Source organism: Eptatretus burgeri, chromosome 14, assembly GCF_056783735.1.
Source record: "Eptatretus burgeri isolate ZD-2024b chromosome 14, Ebu_testis_v1, whole genome shotgun sequence".
NCBI classification, from domain to species: Eukaryota; Metazoa; Chordata; class Myxini; order Myxiniformes; family Myxinidae; genus Eptatretus; species Eptatretus burgeri.
The window spans coordinates 20,898,030-20,919,262 of NC_140974.1; the positions used below are offsets into that span (position 1 = coordinate 20,898,030).

Sequence of the window (21,233 nt, forward strand, 5' to 3'; positions counted from 1 at the left end):
CCAACCAGAAGAGTGATCCTTTGCTTGCTTTTCTTTCCTCCAGTACACCGCTCTCCCCTGAAAGCCATGGTCTTGTTCGGAAGCAGCTGCCAGAAGAGTCCAGTCTCGTCCAGGTTGAAGACGTCGTCTGCGGAGAACTGCCCGAGTAAGGGCCGGAGAACCTGTTGTTGCCACTCAAGAAGGGATTGCGAATCCACCGCTCCAGCTTCGCCCTGCACTGTCTTGAACGTGATGCCGTGGCGCTTCTTGAAATTGCCCAACCAACCGTCGCTCGCCATGAAGTCTGGGATGTGCATCAGCTCGGCCAGTTTCATCGCCTTCTCCTTGATCAGATCGCCGCTGACAGGCACATTCTGTCCTCTTGATTGCTTCAGCCACATGAGCACTCCCTCATCAAGCTTCGGGTCGTGAGCCTGCGTCAACTTCATGCGCTTCGATGAAAATCCAGCTTTGATTGCAGCCTCGATTGCATCCTTCTTGCTGAGAATGCCCTTCACGGTGGTTCTCTTAACTTCGACGCCCCATTTCTTGCTAATCTCCCTGGCCAACTTGGACTGATTCGGCTCCTTCTTCGTGGCATCGATGATCTCCTTCTTCTCCTTCAGCGTAAAGTCGGTTCGCTTGCATTTCTGAGCTGACATTATGGGCTGAATTTGAAAAAAAATGATGTCACTGTTGTACGTGTGCCTGCGTGTCTGTGTGTGTGCTCGCGCTTTTTTGTGTCTCGTTGTGCGTGTTGTGATTGGCTTGTTGTGGCTGGCATCGGGGAGAAGAATCGCGTGTTTTGACACAGTCTGACTATGCGCGTACGTATTGAGTTATGTTGTGCGCAGCTGGACTGTAGTTCGTCTCTTCGCCTTTGGACGTGAGTGTGATAATCGAGCACTGCGCAATACAGACTTTTTCACGACTCATGCCTTTTAACAGTCACACAGTAGTGGCATGGTAGCGAGAGTCGGGGGTGGCATAGTAAATTTATTTTGTATTGAATTTTGTCGGGACCGAGCAAAAGTGGTACAATAGCGAGAGTGGCATAGAAGCGAGGTGGCATAGTAACGAGCTTTGACTGTATATATATATATGTATGTATATATATATATATATATATATATATATATATATATATATATATATATATATATATATATATACATATACATATACATATACATATACATATACATATACATATACATATACATATACATATACATATACACACGCATATACACATACACATACACATACACATACACATACACATACACATACACATACACATACACATAGACATACACATACACATACACATACACATACACATACACATACACATACACATACACATACACATACATACACACATACACATATATATACACGCCGGCGTGCTGACGGCCACGTAACTCGAATCGCGGCACGTCGCCCACCGGACGGACAATCCAGTCGTGACCCTCTCGGACTAACGCCGGGAACCAGTCACGGGTGGACCTTTCGGTCTCACCGCGATCGAGCCAATCGGCCCCCGCGTGGGATAGGGTTGCTCGCCAAATTCGACCTACCTAAGTACCCACACGGAGGGTAGACCGGGCGATCGCACCTCGCCGCAGGTCGACTTCGGACACGGGCCACTTAAGCGACCCGTTCCGTACTATCGGGATAACCGAGCGGTGTTATTCGTCGACCTCGACGGTTCGATTAATTATCGGGCGTCTTAACCCACGACCAACCCTTTACGTGAAGCAAGATGAGGATTCAATGAAAGAAATGACGAAGCGAAGCGGGAAAACAGTTCAATAATAAGCACATTTATTTCGCGGCACACGGGAAGCACACATATACAATTCCACCAAAAGCACATGGAAAAGAAGAAGACAAAAAGCAAATGCAACAATGCAGATCTAATACCGACTACGCGAGCACACGGCAACACTTATACAATTTTACTTCACAGACGGCGCCGACAACACATATTCCCAAAGCAAAAGAAAAGAGAACCACCCTCCAGGAGGAGGGGGTAGGCGGGCCTGGGGCCAAGACCGTGTCGGGCCTACCCGTCTGATGATGAGACGCGGAGCGGCGGTGGTGCCTCAACTCCGCGGGCCTCGCGGACGGTGTCTGGTAGGGGGTGGGAAGGGGGCCCCCTTTTGTCGCACTATCTCAGCGCGGGGGGAAACAGGAGGGGGTTGCTGATGCTCGGGGAAAGGAGGATTTCACAAAATCGCGGGTCCCGCGACGAGCGTCTCCACCACGACCTCGGTCGCGCCGCCGGCCTTTCTCTCCACAGTTCCCCGAATCCGACGCGAGCACCCCCTCGTCCGCCTTCGCCGCCGCCGCCTCTCCACAGCTCCGACCTCTTCACTCCGACTCCGCGAACTCCCAACTGCACTGAACTCTTCCTCCGCTTCCAACTCAACTCTTCCTCCTGCGAATTCAACTTCCTCGACTGACGAACGCGGCCCCTTATATCCCCCGTGGCCTCGCTCCATATATATACATATATGTATGTATATATATATATATGTATATATATATATGTATATATATATATATATGTATATATATATATGTATATATATATATGTATATATATATATGTATATATATATATATGTATATATATATATGTATATATATATATATATGTATATATATATATATATATATATATATATATATATATATGTATATATATATATATATATATATATATATATATATATATATATATGTATATATATATATATATATATATATATATATATATATATATATATATATATATATATATATATATATATATATATATATATATATATATATATATATATATATATATATATATATATATATATATATATATATATATATATATATATATATATATATATATATATATATACATGTATATGTGTATAGATAGATATATATATGTGTATGTATATATATATATATATATATATATATATATAGATATGTGTGTATATATATATATATATATGTGTATGTATATATATATATATATATATATATATATATATGTATATATATATATATATATATATATATATATATATATATATATATATATATATATATATATATATATATATATATATATATATATATATATATATATATATATATATATATATATATATATATATATATATATATATGTATATATATGTATATATATATGTGTATATATGTATATATATATATGTATATATATATATATGTATATATATATATATATATGTATATATATATATATATATATGTATATTTTTTATATATATATATTTTTTATATATATATATATATATATATATATACAAATACATATATAAAAAAATATATGTATGTATGTATATACACATATGTATATACACACATACATATATGTAGTAGTCAACTTCCACTTTCTCAGACTCAATGGGCTCATCATCTTGTTGAACTCGAGGCTTTCTTGAATCATTTCCTTATGTCAGACTGCTGCATTGTTTCTTGCCTTTTCCTCATGAAATGTTCTTGTATGAGCTGCAGCTGTATTACTTCTTGGGTGCTGTAAGCTTTAAGCAAACTTCAGAAGCGTGTTGATACCTTTATCAGGGGTGTTCCATTACCAATCAGCTTGCTGTCGCTTGTCAATCCAGCTGTTCCTTATCAACCGTTTTGTTGGAGTGCTTGCTTTAGTGCTTAAGCCACTTGGCAAGCGTTCTACAAGCTGATTGGTAATGGAACACACCCCTGCATTAGCCCAAGTGATATGTTTAGTTGTAAAGTCTTGTTCTGAGTCGTCTTGTTGTTCAACTTTCTTCTGTGGATTAACAACACTCGATGATTTCGGAGTCTGTCAAAACGGGTCGCTTCCACATCTGGGTGCACTTAACACCACTCTTCAATTTTGGCTTCTGTAAAACGTTGGAAGTGGATAATTATCGTCGCTTGCTTGCGTCACCATGCTGGAAGTTTATTGGATCGTGATCTGCAGACCTTTGTTCTCCTGACAGTCAAACATTGCACTCACACATCAACACATTTCTATTGTCTCACTTCTCCAGTCTCCTGCATATGTCAATCTTCTGGTTGGTTGAGAGAACAATCTTCTTCCTCTTTCTCCAGGACTTCTCAACAGGTTAACAGAATCCATGATGCTTTGGAAGGCAAACTTCTTCCTCTTCCCCTGGGTTTTCACTTACATTTCTGACTCAAGATTTGGGATCATGTGATTGGTCTTTCGGCAGAGAGAGCCAGTTGTGTCATGTCGACGATTGGTATATGGATTTGTTCCCATTTACTTGGTGCATTGAACCTTGACTCAGGACCATGAGGCTGCGACATAAGGTCGACAAGAGAAAAGCCTTGTTTTCACAGCAGAAGCCGCCGGGCCGACTCTGGATCGCGTGTTATTTTTTGCCTTTCTTCTGTGTTGATGTTGATGTTGATGGTAATAATCGGTGAGTCAGCTGTGTGGTCATGTGTAAACTTAATTGAGATCCCTCGCGTGTTGGTTGGTAGAATGTGCCAGTTTGTAAAGTTCCAGACAACACAGCTTATGCTGTCCCAATGATCTCTCCACAATGGGAACCCAGCCTGCTGAAGTTGCCATGACTGTATGTGCATAACAGATAGAATGACGTTAAAGAAAAGAGGAGGGGGTTGGGGGAGGGAGGGTGCTCTGGTCAAAAGGAAAACGATAAAATATGTTTGCTTTCTTTCCCAGATTCCTTCTCAGATGAATTCAGTCATGTGCTATGGCCCAGTGGTCCCAGACGGTTACAACGTCTGCTACAATCCTCTGCCGTACCATGCCAACTTTACCGTGACAGCGTTGAACAGCAGCCCGCAGACTAATGCAAAGCATCTCTCCAGCACTCTCATATCTGCTCTCAATGCCATGCATGACCTCCTGGATCAGCATTGTGGTGTATCTCCCTGGGAAACTGCTCAATGGTGAGATCGGTTTCACCTCGTCAAGTTCTCTAATTAGCCGGATGGACATTTGTCTGGGAGATGGCAAACATGGGTAGATAAGGTTCTTTGTAATGATGTATATAGATTGAGTGTGCTCCACACCTTACGAGGGCCTTTTCAACTATTTAACCTCTCTTCTGGTGGCCTCATCCTATCCTTTCTTCTTATTTCCTTACTGTTGTGCCTCTTTTTATTCTCTTTAATGTGGCTTTGTGTCATCAGAAGGACCGTTGTGCCAGCTGATGTCCGTCTCCTTGGTGTTAACTGAAAACCCAGCATTGCCAGATTTGGACTCAAACTGTTGAGCTCAACCCAGCGTCTGTGCTTGTCTCACCTGTTTACGGTTGAACACGGTGATATCTGTACAATGCAACTGTAAATCTGTCTTTTTGTCTAGTGTCTGTGGCATTAAGATGCCTTTATTTAATTTATTCTTCACGTCTCTGTCCTCCGCTGGGCTAAAGCCATTCTGAGTACTCTCAGGGTGATGCTTTGTGTTTTTCATTGATTTTGATTGCAAAACCACCAAAACGATGGATGTGTCTTTTTATGCATCTCACCCTTGGCGATCTTGCATCAGGTACTGTAGTTTTGGATTACGTTCAAGAACTCTTGCCATTTGGGGTTTCCCTGCACCAACAACTTGAAAAAGGATTACTGTACTGAGCTTTGGCCATTTTTTTTTTAATTGTAGCTTTTGAAAGCTCCAAAAAAAAAAAGAGTCGTTGGTGTCAAAAACAAAGAAAGAAGGAAGAGGATGTAATGAATTCGGCACAATCGGAAACATTTTTATTCCTCGTTAAGGGTTGCAAATATTTTTCCATTACAGTTTTATTCACATTTCTGAAGCTGTTGCCTTGTATGATGAATCACCTGTACACTAACATAGTAGCTGATGCATTCCTTCTATTCTAATAATAATGACATGTATGGTTTCAATGTGTTTCAAATTGGACCTTGCTTGTTGCAAGTTGTACCATTTCCTTTAGTATTCCCTCGGCCAAGGAACATTGCAGTGTTTCTGTGGATGAGTGTCGAGAGATTGCCAAATCTTCCTGGAGATAATCGATTCTGTCACCGCATGTTCACTGTGGTGGAATCCTCTTCCAGGCAGAGCTCATTGCGTGGTGTAAGCTGCAATGCTTTACAATAAAACATCTGGAATTTCTCTCCTGCCTCTGAGAATCAACAAAATCCAAGAGCTTGACCAGCCTTGCTTTATTACTCATTAATTTTTTTACAAGCTATGAACCATTCATGTTTATAAAATCATATACAACAGGCATTCAATACCACAGGCAGTGATATATATATATATATATATATGTATATATATATATATGTATGTATGTGTGTGTTAAAACGTCTGGAAGAGCATGTTGGAATTCTATAAAAATATAATGAAACAATCAAGCAAGTAAAAAAAACACACAAAACAAACAAACAAGACCAAGCATTTAACAAAGCAGAGCCTTGCTGGGGTATATAGATTACAGTAGATCTCAGACTGACTGATCTCCATTAAAGTAGTTCTGTACACACACACACACACACACACACACACACACACACACACACACACACACACACACACACACACACACACACACACACACACACACACACACACACACACACACACACACACACCCTCCTACCCTCATGCCTTTGCAAACAGGCAAGGTCAATGACTTAAAAACCTCATCTTTGAAACAAAAGAGCAAATGCCATGTAAAACATGTTCACAGGCTGAGCACCTAAACGAGCCATCTCAAGGGAGATTGTGTGAATCGCAGAACTAGCAACTTGAGCGTACAGGTTGCAAGGTATGTGATATAAATGAGGAAGATGATGCAATAAAACAAAAGCACATTTACATCTCTTGGCAGAATTTTCCACAGTTCAATGTGGTCAAGCTTCCATTTTTATACACAGTGTAGTTTCTTCATCATGCTTTGGTTGAACTCTACCTGCCGGAGATCCCAGGATCCTGGATTCAAGTCCAACTTTGCTGGTACAATGGGCCTTCTAAACTCTAACATGTTTTAGCCTAGAACCTGAAAACTTTATATATATATATATTTTTTGCTGAGTGCACTTATTTTATGATATGAGGACATGTCATGTTTAACTGATATTAGATGAGCAATAAGTATCTGGAACTACAGTAGATTCTCATCAACACAATTGGATTTGTTCCTATTGACAACAAATAACACATATTGATCTTGACCAACATTTCACAGTATTATAGTTTAATCCTTTTGTCTTGCATTTAATTTAAATTGATGACCTACACTGATTCGATTTCAAGAGAGAAAAAAATAAGAAAAGAAATGACTGCCTTACCAAAGGCCTTCCCCTGAAGGGATGTGTGATGGTATCATAGTAACTTTTCAACCACCAATAATTGCTCGTAGGCACCTACATGATGTGGTGGTGCTGAAATAACAACTTTCGTACATGTTGGTAATGCACCTGCCGTTTGCTACCTGGATGGAATTTCTCTGGTATCCGAGTTCAAATACGTCCTCGGGTTTAGTGCCAACTTCTCACGAAAAGTGACGGTGGTATTAAACGGTGCCAATTGTCCCAGCGACATCGCAATGTCCAACCATTAACTGTATCTGCTGCCCTCACACAACCCCAAATTATATTTGAACAACGTGGACTGCTGCAAACCATCTAAACATTTGAATGTAACAATATAGCTGCCAGCACAACTCTTCATTGGATCAATCTACTCTCATCTCACTTCCCACATCGCTTCCTGCCTTGTGCATTCTCTGGCATCTGCTATCATCTGCTACCTTGTAACTGCCCCATGGTGGCTTGTCTTTGGGAATATTATTCAGCTGAGGCCGAGTGCAGTGAGGTTGAGGCCATTTATTCTTGATACGTGAAACACCCTCTGCAATCCTTGCCTACAGGAAATAGACTTTTTTTTCAATGCCAGCCGCATTCCATACAGTCATCATGTAACTTTGCTAAAACATTCTCCATGGGTATGGGCACCCCTATGTTGAAAGTTTGTGTGAATCGCTCAAGTGGTTGCGGAGAAAACAAATTTAAAAGCGAATAAAGGTGAAAAAGTTAGGGCGAAAGAAAAAACAGTGAGGGCCTTGGCTGGCGTTCCACAACATGGTCAAGGATGGTTGTGGCCGCCTATTACTTGTTAAATGAATTTTTAAAGTACCAAATTATTTGACATATTGGAACACAGAAGTAGTGAAAAGCACTTTGCTGGGTAGAGAAGTCATCATGATATGGGTAAGGAGGATTGTGTATGGCAGACAGGTGGATGAGGAGGAGTAAGAGGGTTGGAGGATACTCTCCACCACGTCATTAAAATTTGATGCCGACCTTATCATGCATGGGTCAATCAGTTCCAACAATTTGAAATGGAGATGATGCAATCTGAATCCATTCACATTTTTTGACATTAAATCCCCAATGCAACTAACAAGGACGAAGTAAACTGGTTCATAAGGAAACCAATTCCTTGTTATTCTGAAAAGTTCTCTCTCATTGAACAAAACCCTATTTTTCAAGAGCTGTAACTACCACAGTTTTGTTGTACCAAAATATATCCCAATCGTTTGTCGATCAGTGAAATGGATCTTCATTCTCGTCTCCTTGACCTACTGAAGACCAGGAATGTTTATATTGTGTTGTTCGCTAATCAAAGTGCATCTGCTGGATCTAATCGGTGGCATAGCTCTCACCTTGATTTATACTAATGCAATCCTCTCTCACCTGAATCTTGAGCTCTCAGCTTCTTCTGTCTTCGGGGCTTCCTCACTACCATTGGAACCGTGTGTGAATCCGACTTTTCATACCCTGTTTCATAATACACTTTCATTCCAGGGAATGAGTATATGATACTTTGATGCTGCTGTCCATCTCACAGTCTGTCTCTTCTTGTATACTTCACTGACCATCATCTGCCTCATAACTTGAGGGTTGAGGAAGCTTGTTCAATGCGAACATGTTATACTGGGCCAACCCAGTTGTTACTCCAGTTTAAAGGAAACAAACGGGTCCGAGTGAGATGGTGGTTGAATAAAGCTCAGAGTTTGGAAGGTCATGTAAGGTTGCATCTCGGATGGGTAGAAAATGCAGGTTATCAGTTTCCACTTCCACGCGCAAGTGTCCACGTCCACCATTGGTCTGTGGGGGTGTGTCAGAGCCAAGGTATAAAAAAGAGGTTAGCTTGGATTCTAAAATAACTACTTTTGGATTGGTAAGTTACTGAACTCCCTGCTTTTCGTAAACAACAATAATGGAGCAGTGTGATACCAAAAGGGGAACTTGGTGATAAGATCAACACTTGGGGAGGGGATGGGGGGCAAGGGAGATTGGTGAGAACAAGGACAGAATCAGATAGAGATCAACATAAAATAGAATTTTGTAGTTGGATGACGAGTGAGTTGGCACATGAGTGTGTGCACATCTTGGAGGGTTGTAACATTAACAACAGAGGGAGCAGATGCTGCAAGATCGAAACCTGCACACTCTCAAAATAGAGAGCTTGTTCTATATCTTTTATAACCACTTAACATTTGTTAGACATCACCACAGCTACTAAAGCGAGGTCCTCAGAGCTCAATTAGTTATCTATGTGATGCAGATGAAAAACAGACGTGCGTGTTTGCAAGATCAGTAAATTGAGCAGGTTTCCATAAAATAAGGTGAATGTGGTTTTTGGGGAAAAGTTTGAACATTTTAACTTGACATTCAAATGAAGTACCGACAAACATTAAAGATGGTCTGCGTTTTTTTTTTACCTGGCATTCTGCGTCATCTTGCCAATGCCAGAAATGTGGATCAATTGGCACTTGGTTGTTGCCTCGTAGTTCCATGATGCTGGAATCGGAGTCCTTTGTGCCATCCACAGTTATTCTTTTGCTGGTGCTTTCACTGTTCGCTGTGTCACGGCGGGAGATGCAGGGTGCGGCGACGGTCTGCCAGGCTTTGGTACTGTAGATCCGTAAAAACTTTAGCTGGACGACCGAGAGTCCAGTGTACTCGGGCTATGTGCATGAGGGGACAATTTCCGATGGAGGTCGAACGGGACAATGTCAAAAGAGCATGATCATCGGATAAATCTTTAATTCTGCCAATCTGCCATTTACCATTTTTGCAAGAATGTACGAGTGTAAACTGAAGTTTAATCTTAATGGCTGCAATAAGTTTTCCAGAATTTTGAAGTCGAATGATGGTGTGCTCTGAGATACCATGCCCCCTGTTGGCACTCCTATTCAGTATTTGTCTTACGTGGGCTATTCCAAATGTTCTACGAATGAGATCCAGTAAATGCAATCAAAAAACGTATAATGAGATGTGTAAACTACAACTACTTCTTTACCAGGCCTGATTAATCGCACATTCTTGTTGAGTTGCAAGTTCAGCTCAAGTCCTTCGCGAACCGGTTGGCCAGGCCTGACATCGGACTGCATTTAATTTGGGCCAAAAATTGTCATTTGTTGAGGGTGCCGGTGATAACTCACCTACCCTTCATAGAGGGACACTTTGAGATCTTTAACGTAAACCAACTACTAACATCAGATGTGATACTCGGCTTCATGTCAATCCAAGAGTTTGAAGTGATGCCCGACCTGTGAAGCACCAATCTGTCCGTTTAAAATTGGATCAAAAATCGAATACAGACAAGATAGCTCAAAGATTCTTTTGTCCTCTGGACTAACGAGTTGTAGAAATATCTCTCTGGACAAATGAAATGTGTAGAAAAATAAATATCAATACTGTTTTTATATATTTCCTTAGCCCTTATGTACTTGAAAAATGGGATCTCTCTCAAAGTTAAGGAAGAGGAGTACTGACCTCTACCACACCACCCTTCATTGTGACTTGTTAAAGAAAATTATGCTGTGTTCCATTGTATTACAAAGATGAGGTTGTGAAGTGTTGAGGTTGCATTTTACTTGTAGAGTGTTGTCTTTTGGCTCGATGCAGGTTGCACCACCAGCCATGAAGTCACAGAAGACTTCAAATGCGTCGAGTGGGCAGCCCTGGTTTGGATCTGCATGGAAATACCCTGTTGAGGAAAATGAATGGAATAAAAACCCCCTGCAAAGTCTGGGCATACGGGAGTATCTTCAACCTGATAGGTCAGAATTCATTTTCACGACGAGGCCTGATTGGGTTAACTGAAAAATTTCATCTGTTTAAGAGCCAGAAAAAATTAACAACTAATAGCCATCCATTATTGCACGTAGTTCAATCAGAAACATTCAACCTGCTTCGTAAGACTGCACGTTATGATACAGTGAAGCAATTTGGGGACGTAAAAATGAAGGAATTGTAAGAGATATGACCGAACCATCAGGCAAGCCCGGCCGACACAGCAAGAGTTCCCGGCAGGTGGTTGCAGGATGATGAAGGGTGCCAAGGGGCCAGGAAAGCAGGATGTCCAACTGCTTCTGTAGCAACATGAGCTCGGAGAAGGTGGTTGAGGGTGCACCGTCACTCGGGGTTAGTTTCTGGAGAATGGAAACGATTCAATTTCGTCATCAACCATAACTTCATTCGTGTTATCAAATACTCTCTGACACAATGCTGTAGTACTTGTAAAGTGAATGTCGAAATTTCATGAAATAAAGAAGGTGGATTATTGGTGTTGACCAAAGTTAAAACAAGTGTCAAATGAAGACTCGTGCTGATATACAGAGACAACCCTACACAACTCACCGAAGATTGTGGATGGGTAAACAAGGATATATTAGCAGCCCAGATCTTGGCAAGCAATGAGATTGGGAGCACATGTGTGGTTATTCCTCCAAAGACGAAAGGCTAAGATGAGGAATTGGAGGTGGCGGGGGGGGGGGGGTGGGCAGGAGGCAGAGAAAGGTTTTAAAAAAAATGTTACAGCTTGAAAAAAAATGGAGGAGCTAATGCCTACCTTTTCATCATTATGACTTCTTGTTGTCCTAAGAGGTTGCGGTGGATGATTTGCACATGCATGGTTGCTTGGCACACTGTTAAATTTTGGTTAGACACTCACCTTGACAATTGGAAATGGTTGTTTTTTCTCTGTACCAGGGGCTCCAGGCTTTCCAGGTGGACCCTGAAAGAAGAAGAGACCCTCAAGCCAGAGTACGTATGAAGCATTGGTTGAGAATAATATTATGGTAATTAATTATTGTTTTAACTAGCACGGTTGTTAATCAGTACGAGGGAGAAAGGTCAGATCACATCATGGATGGGAGCATGCGCCAGAGCAGCACGCCGCTGCGTCCACTTTCCGCCGGTACTCCAGGGGCCTCCATCTGGCCATCCCTCAGGCAGATGCCTGCCCATCCCCATCTCCTTGAGATGATGATCAACCTGCTGCAACCACAAGGCACGTAGTCAGCCCGTTGGCTCCTCCACTCAAGAGACTCCCTCGCTGAGCGAATCTGGTGAGCAGGATCAGCGTCAGGAAAATGAGCCACATGTCCATACAGCCGCAGCTGACCCTCATGGAGGATGCAGGTAACAAATCTCATTTGAGTCTCTCTCAGCAACCGCTCATTGGATGCAAAGTCCGACTAGCGAGAGCCATGGATTTTCCGAAGAGACCTGGTACCAAAGGAATTAAGTCTTTTTCAGATTCCTGGTCAGAGTTCAAGTCTCACATCCAGAGAGCATGACTGAAAGCACTAAGGACCTGAAGTCTCGGACTTTCGTCCTCCCGCACAGGTACAGGCAGCGCCACACCCCATGACCAGTGAATCTGTGACTCACCAGGCCTGACCCAGACGTCTGTTGACCTCTGGTTAACAGCCAGCAGAGACATGAATATCACTGCCAAGGTAAGTGATTCTCTCCGTGACCTCAACATCCTCACCACAAACAGATACAGACAGAATAGCAGCATTTAAGATGTCTGAAAGCCTGGATCTTAGTTTTTGATCCAGGAAATCTGTAATCCCAGCGGCTCTGATTCCTCCTTCAGCACCTCGAGGGCCCCCAAAAGGATATCCAGAGTCTCTGCAAAGATGACTGCATCATCTGCAAAATCAAGGTCAGAAATCTTGACATTCCAAAACTATGCACCGCAGCTTGATCTCTCCGACATCCTCCCCAGAATCCAGTCCATACAAGTGCTGAAAAGTGTGGGGGCCAGTCCACATCCCTGACAAACTCCATTAATGACTGGAAATAAGTCAGAGATGGTATCATCACATCTCACAACACTCTCAGCTCCAGAGTACAGTTCAGACATCAGATCGATCAGTTTTGGTGGCACCCCACGAAGACCAAGAATCCTCCAGAGCATCCCGATTCACTGAATCAAACACTTTACAGAGATCAACACAGGCTGCAAGCAGCCCCTGCCGAAACTCATCTGCGTTCGGTGAGGACCCGAAGAACAAGGATACAGTCAATCATTGACCTCTTCGGTGTAAAGCCTGACTGCTCTGGACGCTGGTGCTCAAGCAGATGGTGGCAAACCATATCAAGAATTATCCGAGCAAAGACCTTGCCCGGCACTGAGAGCAGCATCACCCCTCGGTAGTTGTTGCAGTCTTGGCGATCACCCTTCCCTTTCCAGAGAGGGACAACAAGGCCCCTCTTCCAGTCAGTTGGGATGATGCCTGTGTTCCATCAGCCTTGAGAGGTTCAGCATGAATGCCACAGATCCCTGGAGCTTTACCCCATTTCAACCGGTTCACCGCAGCCCGTGTTTCCACAAACGAAGGTGGACCACAGTTTGTTGGAGGGTTAGCAAAAGGGATTGTAACACCCCTGACATCCAACTCGACCGCTGGTGGATCAGCCTGGTACAGCCACTCAAAGTAACCGGCCCAGCAGGCCTTCACTTCAGACTCCTCTGTCAAGAGCCCACCACCCTCTCTACCCTCCCACAGATTCCTCGCACGTAGGCCTCCTTGTCCACCCTAAATGCACGTGCGTCTCAGCTCCCTGAACAGCTCAGCTCTGCCATTCAGCCTGGCCCTGCGACTCTGGGCAATGGTATCCAGTGTCCCTTGAGAGATAAAATTCTTCTTCGCCCTCCGATGAGTTCCAACACATCTTCCGGCAACATCAAGGATGGTGGTCTTGAAGGCACTCAACAACTCTTCAGGATCCCCCAAAGCACCCAGACCCCCCAAATCTCCACTCACCCTGTTCGCAAACTCCTCAGCTACCCTCTCATCATTTAGCTTGCAAACATCCAGCCTCGGCTGGGATGGTACCATTCTCCCGAATTTAAGCTGTAACTTCAGAGTTGCTACAACAAGCCTCTGGTCAGTATTGACGAACTGAGCACTCCGATAGACCCTGCAGTTCTGGATAATCCTCCAGCGACCATCAACGAGCACATGGTCAGTCTCCTTTGCCACACCGCCAGCGTTGGAATACCAAGTCCAGCGATGAGCCTGTCGGTGCTGAATCTATGAACCAGCCACCTTAAGTCCATGACTTCTTGCAGTTCTGGTTCGCAGTTCCAGACCCATGGGGACCAACACACGTCTCATAACCATCCTTATCAGTTCCAGTCAATGCATTGAAATCCCCCAAGACTAGAAGAGTATCTCGCCTGTGGCATTTATCAACCACAGACTCGAGCGTGGCATGGAATGTGTCCTTCACGGTGACATCACTCGCCTCAGTCGGAGCATATACAGAGATCAGGGAAATGACACCCAAGGAGTGACGAATCCTTTGTCTCATAATACGCTCATTGACCGGTGTTACCTCAATTATCATTGGACACAGCTACAGCAAGCTATAACAGCAAAGGCATTTGGTTAAAGGGGGCATGAGAGGATCTAGCAAAAAGGATGTTGAAGAGCATAGAAAAGAGGATTAATCCTGTCTGATTCCTGGTTAAACATACAACCAACTGCCATCTGATTTCTATCGAAACATGCACACCAATTAAGTCCTATAAATGCAGGAAATTTGAACAATTCTTGGTAATGCTTAACCGTCACTTTACTGACCGGAGGACCTGGAAGTCCTTTCGGACCTGCTGCTCCAACAGTACCCTTCTTTCCCTGCAAAGCAGAGGTATATGATGAGTGACTGCATTTATTTGTACAAACCATGACCCTAAATGATGGTGTGCAATGTGAAGATAAAAAGAAGCTTGTTTCAACAACCGATCTCAATTAGCAAGTTGAACCTCCCATCTGTGATTGACGCGTAATACACATCTGCCTCGAAGTGGGAATTTCAAGACCCTCTATGATCGTTGCAGCAGGTCACGTCTTACGAGGCCAACGAGTAAAAATAAGACATGCTCCATCTTGGACTAAGACAAAAAAAATAAGACATGTCACTCCCACTATACATGTGAATGGAACAGTCCAGTTTGCAGCTGGAGAAATTGCATGAAATGTCTCATCTGACTCTCCTGTCCATTCCCTCACCCGTTTCACTCTGACATCAACCATTGTCTGTTCCTGTGCCTCAGGGCTGCTGGCTCCTTAATCTTTTAAAAGTTATTCCATTATTACCCCATGCACAAAGCAGTGTTCAGCTATTGGTTCAATCAGTCTGTTTGTCTACAGACGTTGGTCTATGATCGAGGAACAACTCAATTTCAATTCCATTCTATATTTTGAATACTGTAGAACACAAATGTTTTTTTTGTATACATTGTTGTGGCGTACACAGAACGTAAAACAAAGGGAGCAGGAGACAAGAGGGGTGGGAGAGGGAAACACAAAACAGTAGGGAGCAGAGACATTAGGAGATATGTGGAAGGGAGAGGGATGGGGCGGGGAACATGGGGTAAACAAGATGGACACAACAGAGACTTTGAGGAAGTAAAGCGGGGAATTTGAAGGTGGGTTTGAGGTAGATTAACAAGGGTAGAAAAGATTGTGGTTTTCGATGGGGGAAGATATGAGATGGTTGTGAACAGCTGTTTTGAAGACCTGGAGGGAAGAGAGTGTGGGAGTTTGTTTCAGAGGTGGGAAAAAGAGGAATGAAAGAGTGAAGGTGAGCAGTGAATCTTGATTTTGATAGTTTCACCAGAAAGGGGTTGCTGGTGGACCTTGGTGCCCTATGGAAATGGGGGGGGGGGAGAGAGGGGGACAGATCAGTGACAGAGTGGGGAGGGATAGGCGTGGGGGGGGTGGAGGCCAGACAGGAGATGGTAGAAGACAAAGACCACCAACCTTCCTGCGGTGAGAGACCCAAAAACTCAGCTTCATCGCAGGAGAGACCAACAAGTCTAAATACCTTGGTTTCCACAGTGTGAAGCTGAGAAAGGTGAGGCGGGAGCACCGGCCCAGAGGGGAGAGCAGCACTCCATCAGGCTGCAGAGGAAAGCTTTGCATGTGGTCAGGAACTCAGTTGTGCCAAGGAAGGACTTTGCATGACGGAGGATGCCCAGTTGGCGACTGGCTTTGGAGGCCAGTTTGGAAATGTGGCTTTCCCAGGAAAGATCATGGCAGATAGTGAGATGTAAAAGCTTGAAATGAAAGGACTTCTTGAAGAGGATTGTTGAGAAAGTCGATGGGGGTGTTTTCCTGATGGTCCTTTCGGAGAGACATAGTGAGAGTGTGAGATTTTTTTTTTTAACATGGTGGTTTTTCAGGGATTTTTTTTTGCCAGAATGAACATGATAAATTCCGCTGCAGCATTTTGTTTTTCTGAACATATGTGGATATTTTCCAAATGTATGTATGCGGATGGTGCAGTGGTTCCATCCACGACTCGGACTTGCGTGGGGGCACCGATCTCGTCCCACCGATTGTTACGTTATGCCCGAAATATGTTTTAATAAAAACCCATTAAAGTCGTGATTTCCCAACCTGACTCCGTGCTGTGTGTGTTACACCAATGAAAAACCACATCCATGTGTGTTCAACATCATGCATCAGAGTACGCTTGAAGTCATCAGGACTTCTTTTTTAGTATGCAGCACATGGCTGCGGATAGCATAATTTGCTGGGAGCACAGCTGTGCTGCTGATGCAGTGCTTTGTGTACCACAATGCTTTGTGTACCAGCTTCCCAGCGTTCCACCCCACAATGCACTGCATCATCTCATGTTGTGAACACTTCTAAATATTGTTTGTGGAGAAAAATATTGTGGGTGGAGAAAAAACGGGCATCAGCATTGGATCCGTTCATTCCATTGTGACTGAGGATTTGGGCTTTAGGAGAATCTCAGCGAAGTTCGTGCCAAACCTGCTGACAATCGAGCAGAAGCAACTCCGTTTGGAGATCGCACAGGACATGCTGGAAACTGTGAACAGCGATCCCAACTTCTTCAACACAGTGATCACTGGCGATGAGGCCACAGTGATCCATCATTTTGTCAAAAACGAAAATCCGACGGTGCTCACTTACACTTCCTCACTCATCGGCGGTCTGTCGGTGACTGACAGCTTCTGCAGGCAGGAAAATATTCACGCACACGGATTAGGATCGCCTACATACGTGCACCAAACCACGCCTCCCTAGCTTCATTTGTTTACACACGAAAAATTAAGGTTGGATACTTTTTGAACACACCTCGTATAACACGTTAGTTTCACAAATTTCCATTGAAATACTCGGGTATTTCCGTCAATTGTCGCCATTTTGGTCTAGGTTAGAAACTGCATCTACCAGACGGCTGTCATTGGCTGTCACAGGCACATGGGGGAGGGGGGGGGACACCGGGACACCGGAGACGTGGTAGACACCAGGGACATTTCAAACTCGGTGCAATTGTATACAGCGCACGTGCTGTAATCAAACTCGGTGCAATTGTATACAGCGCACGCACTGTATTAAGAATGGTGAACAACCAGTCGATATCACTCACTATCTTGGTTTGCCACCGACGACCGTTTGATCTATTTTAAAGAATGCCGATGAGGGCTGTGCAGACGGCACGTCATGACATTGGGCACGCAAGACGTGCCGTTCAGGTAACGCCCATTCAGCAGGCACGGCTGAAGTCGGCATGATGGCCGGAGTGGCGATTATGGGAGCTCTTCATGTGATCCCGAGTGAATACTGCAGGGGGTCGCAGCATGAGTGTCGGGTTTCACGGCATGAGTGTGCTGGTACAAAGGCTGGAGCCTGGGTCTGTGGAGGAAACCATGTTGCTGAGTGGGAAGGATAACCTCGAGGGCGACGGACTGATGCAAGCAGCTTGACATAGAAGGTTAGAAATTTTTAAGCTGTAAGACTGCTAAATCATCATTATAAAATAGTTAAACGTTAAGGGAAGTAAGATAAAAAGGAGTTTGGGTTTTAAAATTTGTTTAATTTTTTCGTATCTTTCCCCATGTTTTGTGTGTTTCATACATATTTTTTGATTGCTCGGCTTGTCGGGTCGTGTTGTATAAGACGTAAAGTGTCGGAACGCATCCCTCCAAATGACATCAATTCTTATGTGGAAAAAATCCCTGCTGTCTGTCATTTTGTTACAATTCCAACTTTTCTGGAACGTATCTTGGACGTATAGTGAGGACCCCCTGTAGTAAGTACACTACCACCGACCAATGTAGTTGTTTACAGGGCTAATTTACACCTTCTAGAGAAAATGGACGCATGGGAATCATTATTACAGAAATTACTCAGTTGTTTCAGACTTACCTTTACACCAAATTCCCCCTGCAAAATAAAGAAAGAAAAATGAGTGAGATATTGATGTAATAATTGTTAAACACAAGAAAAACGAGAGATGAAGGACGAGACCATTTGGGGAATCATGAAGAAGAATAAGAGCCACTCCTTTCATGCCTTCAGACCAATAGGGCTGTCAAAGAAGGTTTCCATTGGTTATGGGGCACAATCCTGGACGGGTCACCACTCCGACACAGGATACTCGAATGGCTCATTCTTCCCAGTAAGCTGGTACTCATTTTGCTGACCTCAGAAGGATGACAGGCTGAATCAACCCACCTGGTGTAATTTAGACAGCATGACATGGGCTCAAACTTAGGATCTGAAGATTGTTAGCCAGCCAGCTGAACCACAAAGCCAAAACCAGGCTTGCCTACTGCAGATATTGCTGATTATAATAGACAATTGGTAATTTGGCCCAGGTATCAATGCAAGGTGGTCCAATCATCTCGAAAGACACTGGGGCGTATCTCATAAGCCAAAAGTTAAACACAAAAGGGACAGACGGCTTTGAGTCCCATTGGAAAGATGGTGTTCACCGAGATACTGGCACTGCATCAGAACGGTGGAGAATCATTGCATCCTCCAGCATCAGAGATTGGATCATTCAATGCAAAACATGCAAGCAATTGAGCTCCCAGAAGCAGCCTTACCAACCTACTGTTTCAGTCTGTGTACCTTGTTCATCTCTTCACCATTTTCTAATATATCTCTCTTTTAATGCCAAAGGCAAAAATGTTTTTTTTCCATAACCACAAAACAAACAAGAAACCGTTCAGAACAGGAGAATAGTCTTGTGCTCATACCGGCAATCCAGGAGGTCCAGCCTGGCCTTGGGGTCCAGGCAGACCTGGATAACCCTGCCAATGAAAGTAAATCGGAAGAGAAATTAATTTTAGGAGACATACAGTTGAGCATCATAAACCAAAACTTCAGTCGTTAGGACAACACGAGAAAATGCAAACAAGGAAAGAAAGCAAGGGTCTATCCTGTCCATATTGAATCGACATGCCATGATTTACAAAAACAATAGGCAGGATCCATTTGAGCATGAAACTGGCCCAAAGGAATACAAGTGGAGTCTTATATTGACAGCTGAAGTTCTTCCCAGGACGATGACGTGCACCAAGATGCGGTACTTTTGCCCCAATCAGTAACCATAACCGCATTTTTAGAGTTGGATCTGCTTTTTTGGCAGGAACCAAACCCAGAATGATATCTGAGAGATGCCATTGCTGAGATATCTTTTTGTTCTAAGTCCTGTACAAATGAATGAATACGATCAAAAATACGGGGTCTGATCAAAAGGTTCCGGGACTAAATTTATTGCAGGGAAATGAAGTGCAGTATTTACTATAGAGATTAAAGAAGTGGCATTGGCATCACTTGTCGGCATCAAACCTCTGCTCGGAAGCCACCATCTTGTTTTAGTCTCGAGTGACATGCTGTTTGGTGCAGACGATTTTCTGTCACATTGTAAAATGTCTGACTTGAAGGAGCAACGTGTGTGCATGAAATGATGTGTGGAACTCGGTAAGACTACCATGGAAACCTATGCAATGTTAAAAACTGCATTTGAGGATGAAGCTCTCAGCCATTTGAAAACATTCGAGTAGTTTGCTCGGTTTAAGAGTGGCCAAACTTCCATCGATGATGATCCACGCTCTGGCCATCCATCAACTTCGCACAGTGAGGAATCAGTTGCTCGTGTTCGTGACACGATTCGTGATAACAGACGAATGATGATTCGTGAAGTGGTGAAAGAAGTTGGCATCTCTTACGGGACATGCCAAATGATTATGACTCAAGATTTTGGAATGAGGTGGTTCTTGGCAAAATTTGTCCTGCGGATTTTCACTCTGGAACAGAAGGAACATCACTCACGGTGTCTAAGGAACTCATTGATCTTGCAGGGAATGATGAAAACTTCCTGCCCGTACAGGTGACGAGAGTTTGGTCTGTGGCTACGACGCTGAGACAAAGTCAGTATCTCAGTGAAAGACCCTGTCATCACCTTGACCAAAGAAAGCAAGACAGGTGTACTCAAATGTGAAAACGATTGTTGATTGTGTTTTTGATACAGTTTGAACTGTATTGTTGAGTGATCATCGTTTGAACAACGATTGTTGAGTGATGCAGTTTGATAGAAAAGGCCTGAAAAATGGAAGCAGGTTTGTGGATGTTGCATCACAGCAATGCGCCAGAACATTCAGCACTCTCCATATGAGAAAATTTGTCCAAGCACACCGTTCCACTGGTCCCCCACCCACCATATTCACCAGATTTGGCACAAAATACGTTTTTTTTTGCTCCCCCAACTGAAACGCAACCAGAAAGGAAAGAAGTTGATTGTTTCTCTGGAGATATTGCAACTTGACTCCAGATTGGTGGACACGAAAGTGTAAAGCAGGAAAAGGAACGAAGATGAAGAAGCATCAGAGCTTACAAGAGGAAATATTTGTCTGAATAAAAAAATTAATGAATAATCCTAACCTTTGGACCCCATGGTCCAGGTTTTCCAGAAATTCCCTCTTGTCCCTCAACTCCCTGAAGAACAGTAAAGGACAACAATAAATAAATAAATCCAATCAACAAATAATAAAACAAATTTTTTATGATCAAAGTGGCCAAAGGGTTGGTTTTTATTTATCAGAAGTAAAAGATAAACCT

At 43.2% G+C, this 21,233-nt stretch overlaps 2 protein-coding genes across 10 annotated transcripts in view; one reads left to right on the forward strand and one right to left on the reverse strand.

Moving 5' to 3' along the window:
• LOC147012759 (carnitine O-acetyltransferase-like) overlaps positions 1 to 6,148 on the forward strand; it is a 78,930-nt gene extending 72,782 nt beyond the window's left edge. For both annotated transcript variants that reach the window (XM_085853926.1, XM_085853924.1), the window contains exon 15: positions 4,730 to 6,148. In XM_085853926.1, coding sequence (XP_085710052.1) covers positions 4,730 to 4,963 — 234 coding nt within the window. In that variant the 3' untranslated portion in view covers positions 4,964 to 6,148. The remainder of the gene's footprint in view (positions 1 to 4,729) is intronic.
• A 380-nt stretch (positions 6,149 to 6,528) lies between these two features.
• The window catches only part of LOC147012760 (uncharacterized), a 345,711-nt gene continuing 331,006 nt past the window's right edge, over positions 6,529 to 21,233 (reverse strand). For 7 of the 8 annotated variants that reach the window (XM_085853917.1, XM_085853918.1, XM_085853915.1 and 4 more), the window contains 10 exons: positions 21,057 to 21,110; positions 19,370 to 19,423; positions 18,534 to 18,551; positions 14,934 to 14,987; positions 12,005 to 12,067; positions 11,692 to 11,793; positions 11,324 to 11,483; positions 10,926 to 11,038; positions 9,768 to 10,013; positions 6,529 to 9,150 (listed from right to left, as the gene is read on the reverse strand). In XM_085853917.1, coding sequence (XP_085710043.1) covers positions 9,004 to 9,150; positions 9,768 to 10,013; positions 10,926 to 11,038; positions 11,324 to 11,483; positions 11,692 to 11,793; positions 12,005 to 12,067; positions 14,934 to 14,987; positions 18,534 to 18,551; positions 19,370 to 19,423; positions 21,057 to 21,110 — 1,011 coding nt within the window. In that variant the 3' untranslated portion in view covers positions 6,529 to 9,003. Of the gene's footprint in view, positions 9,151 to 9,767; positions 10,014 to 10,925; positions 11,039 to 11,323; positions 11,484 to 11,691; positions 11,794 to 12,004; positions 12,068 to 14,933; positions 14,988 to 17,294; positions 17,336 to 18,533; positions 18,552 to 19,369; positions 19,424 to 21,056; positions 21,111 to 21,233 lie in introns of those variants that run through there. The other variant, XM_085853922.1, reaches the window with a different exon arrangement.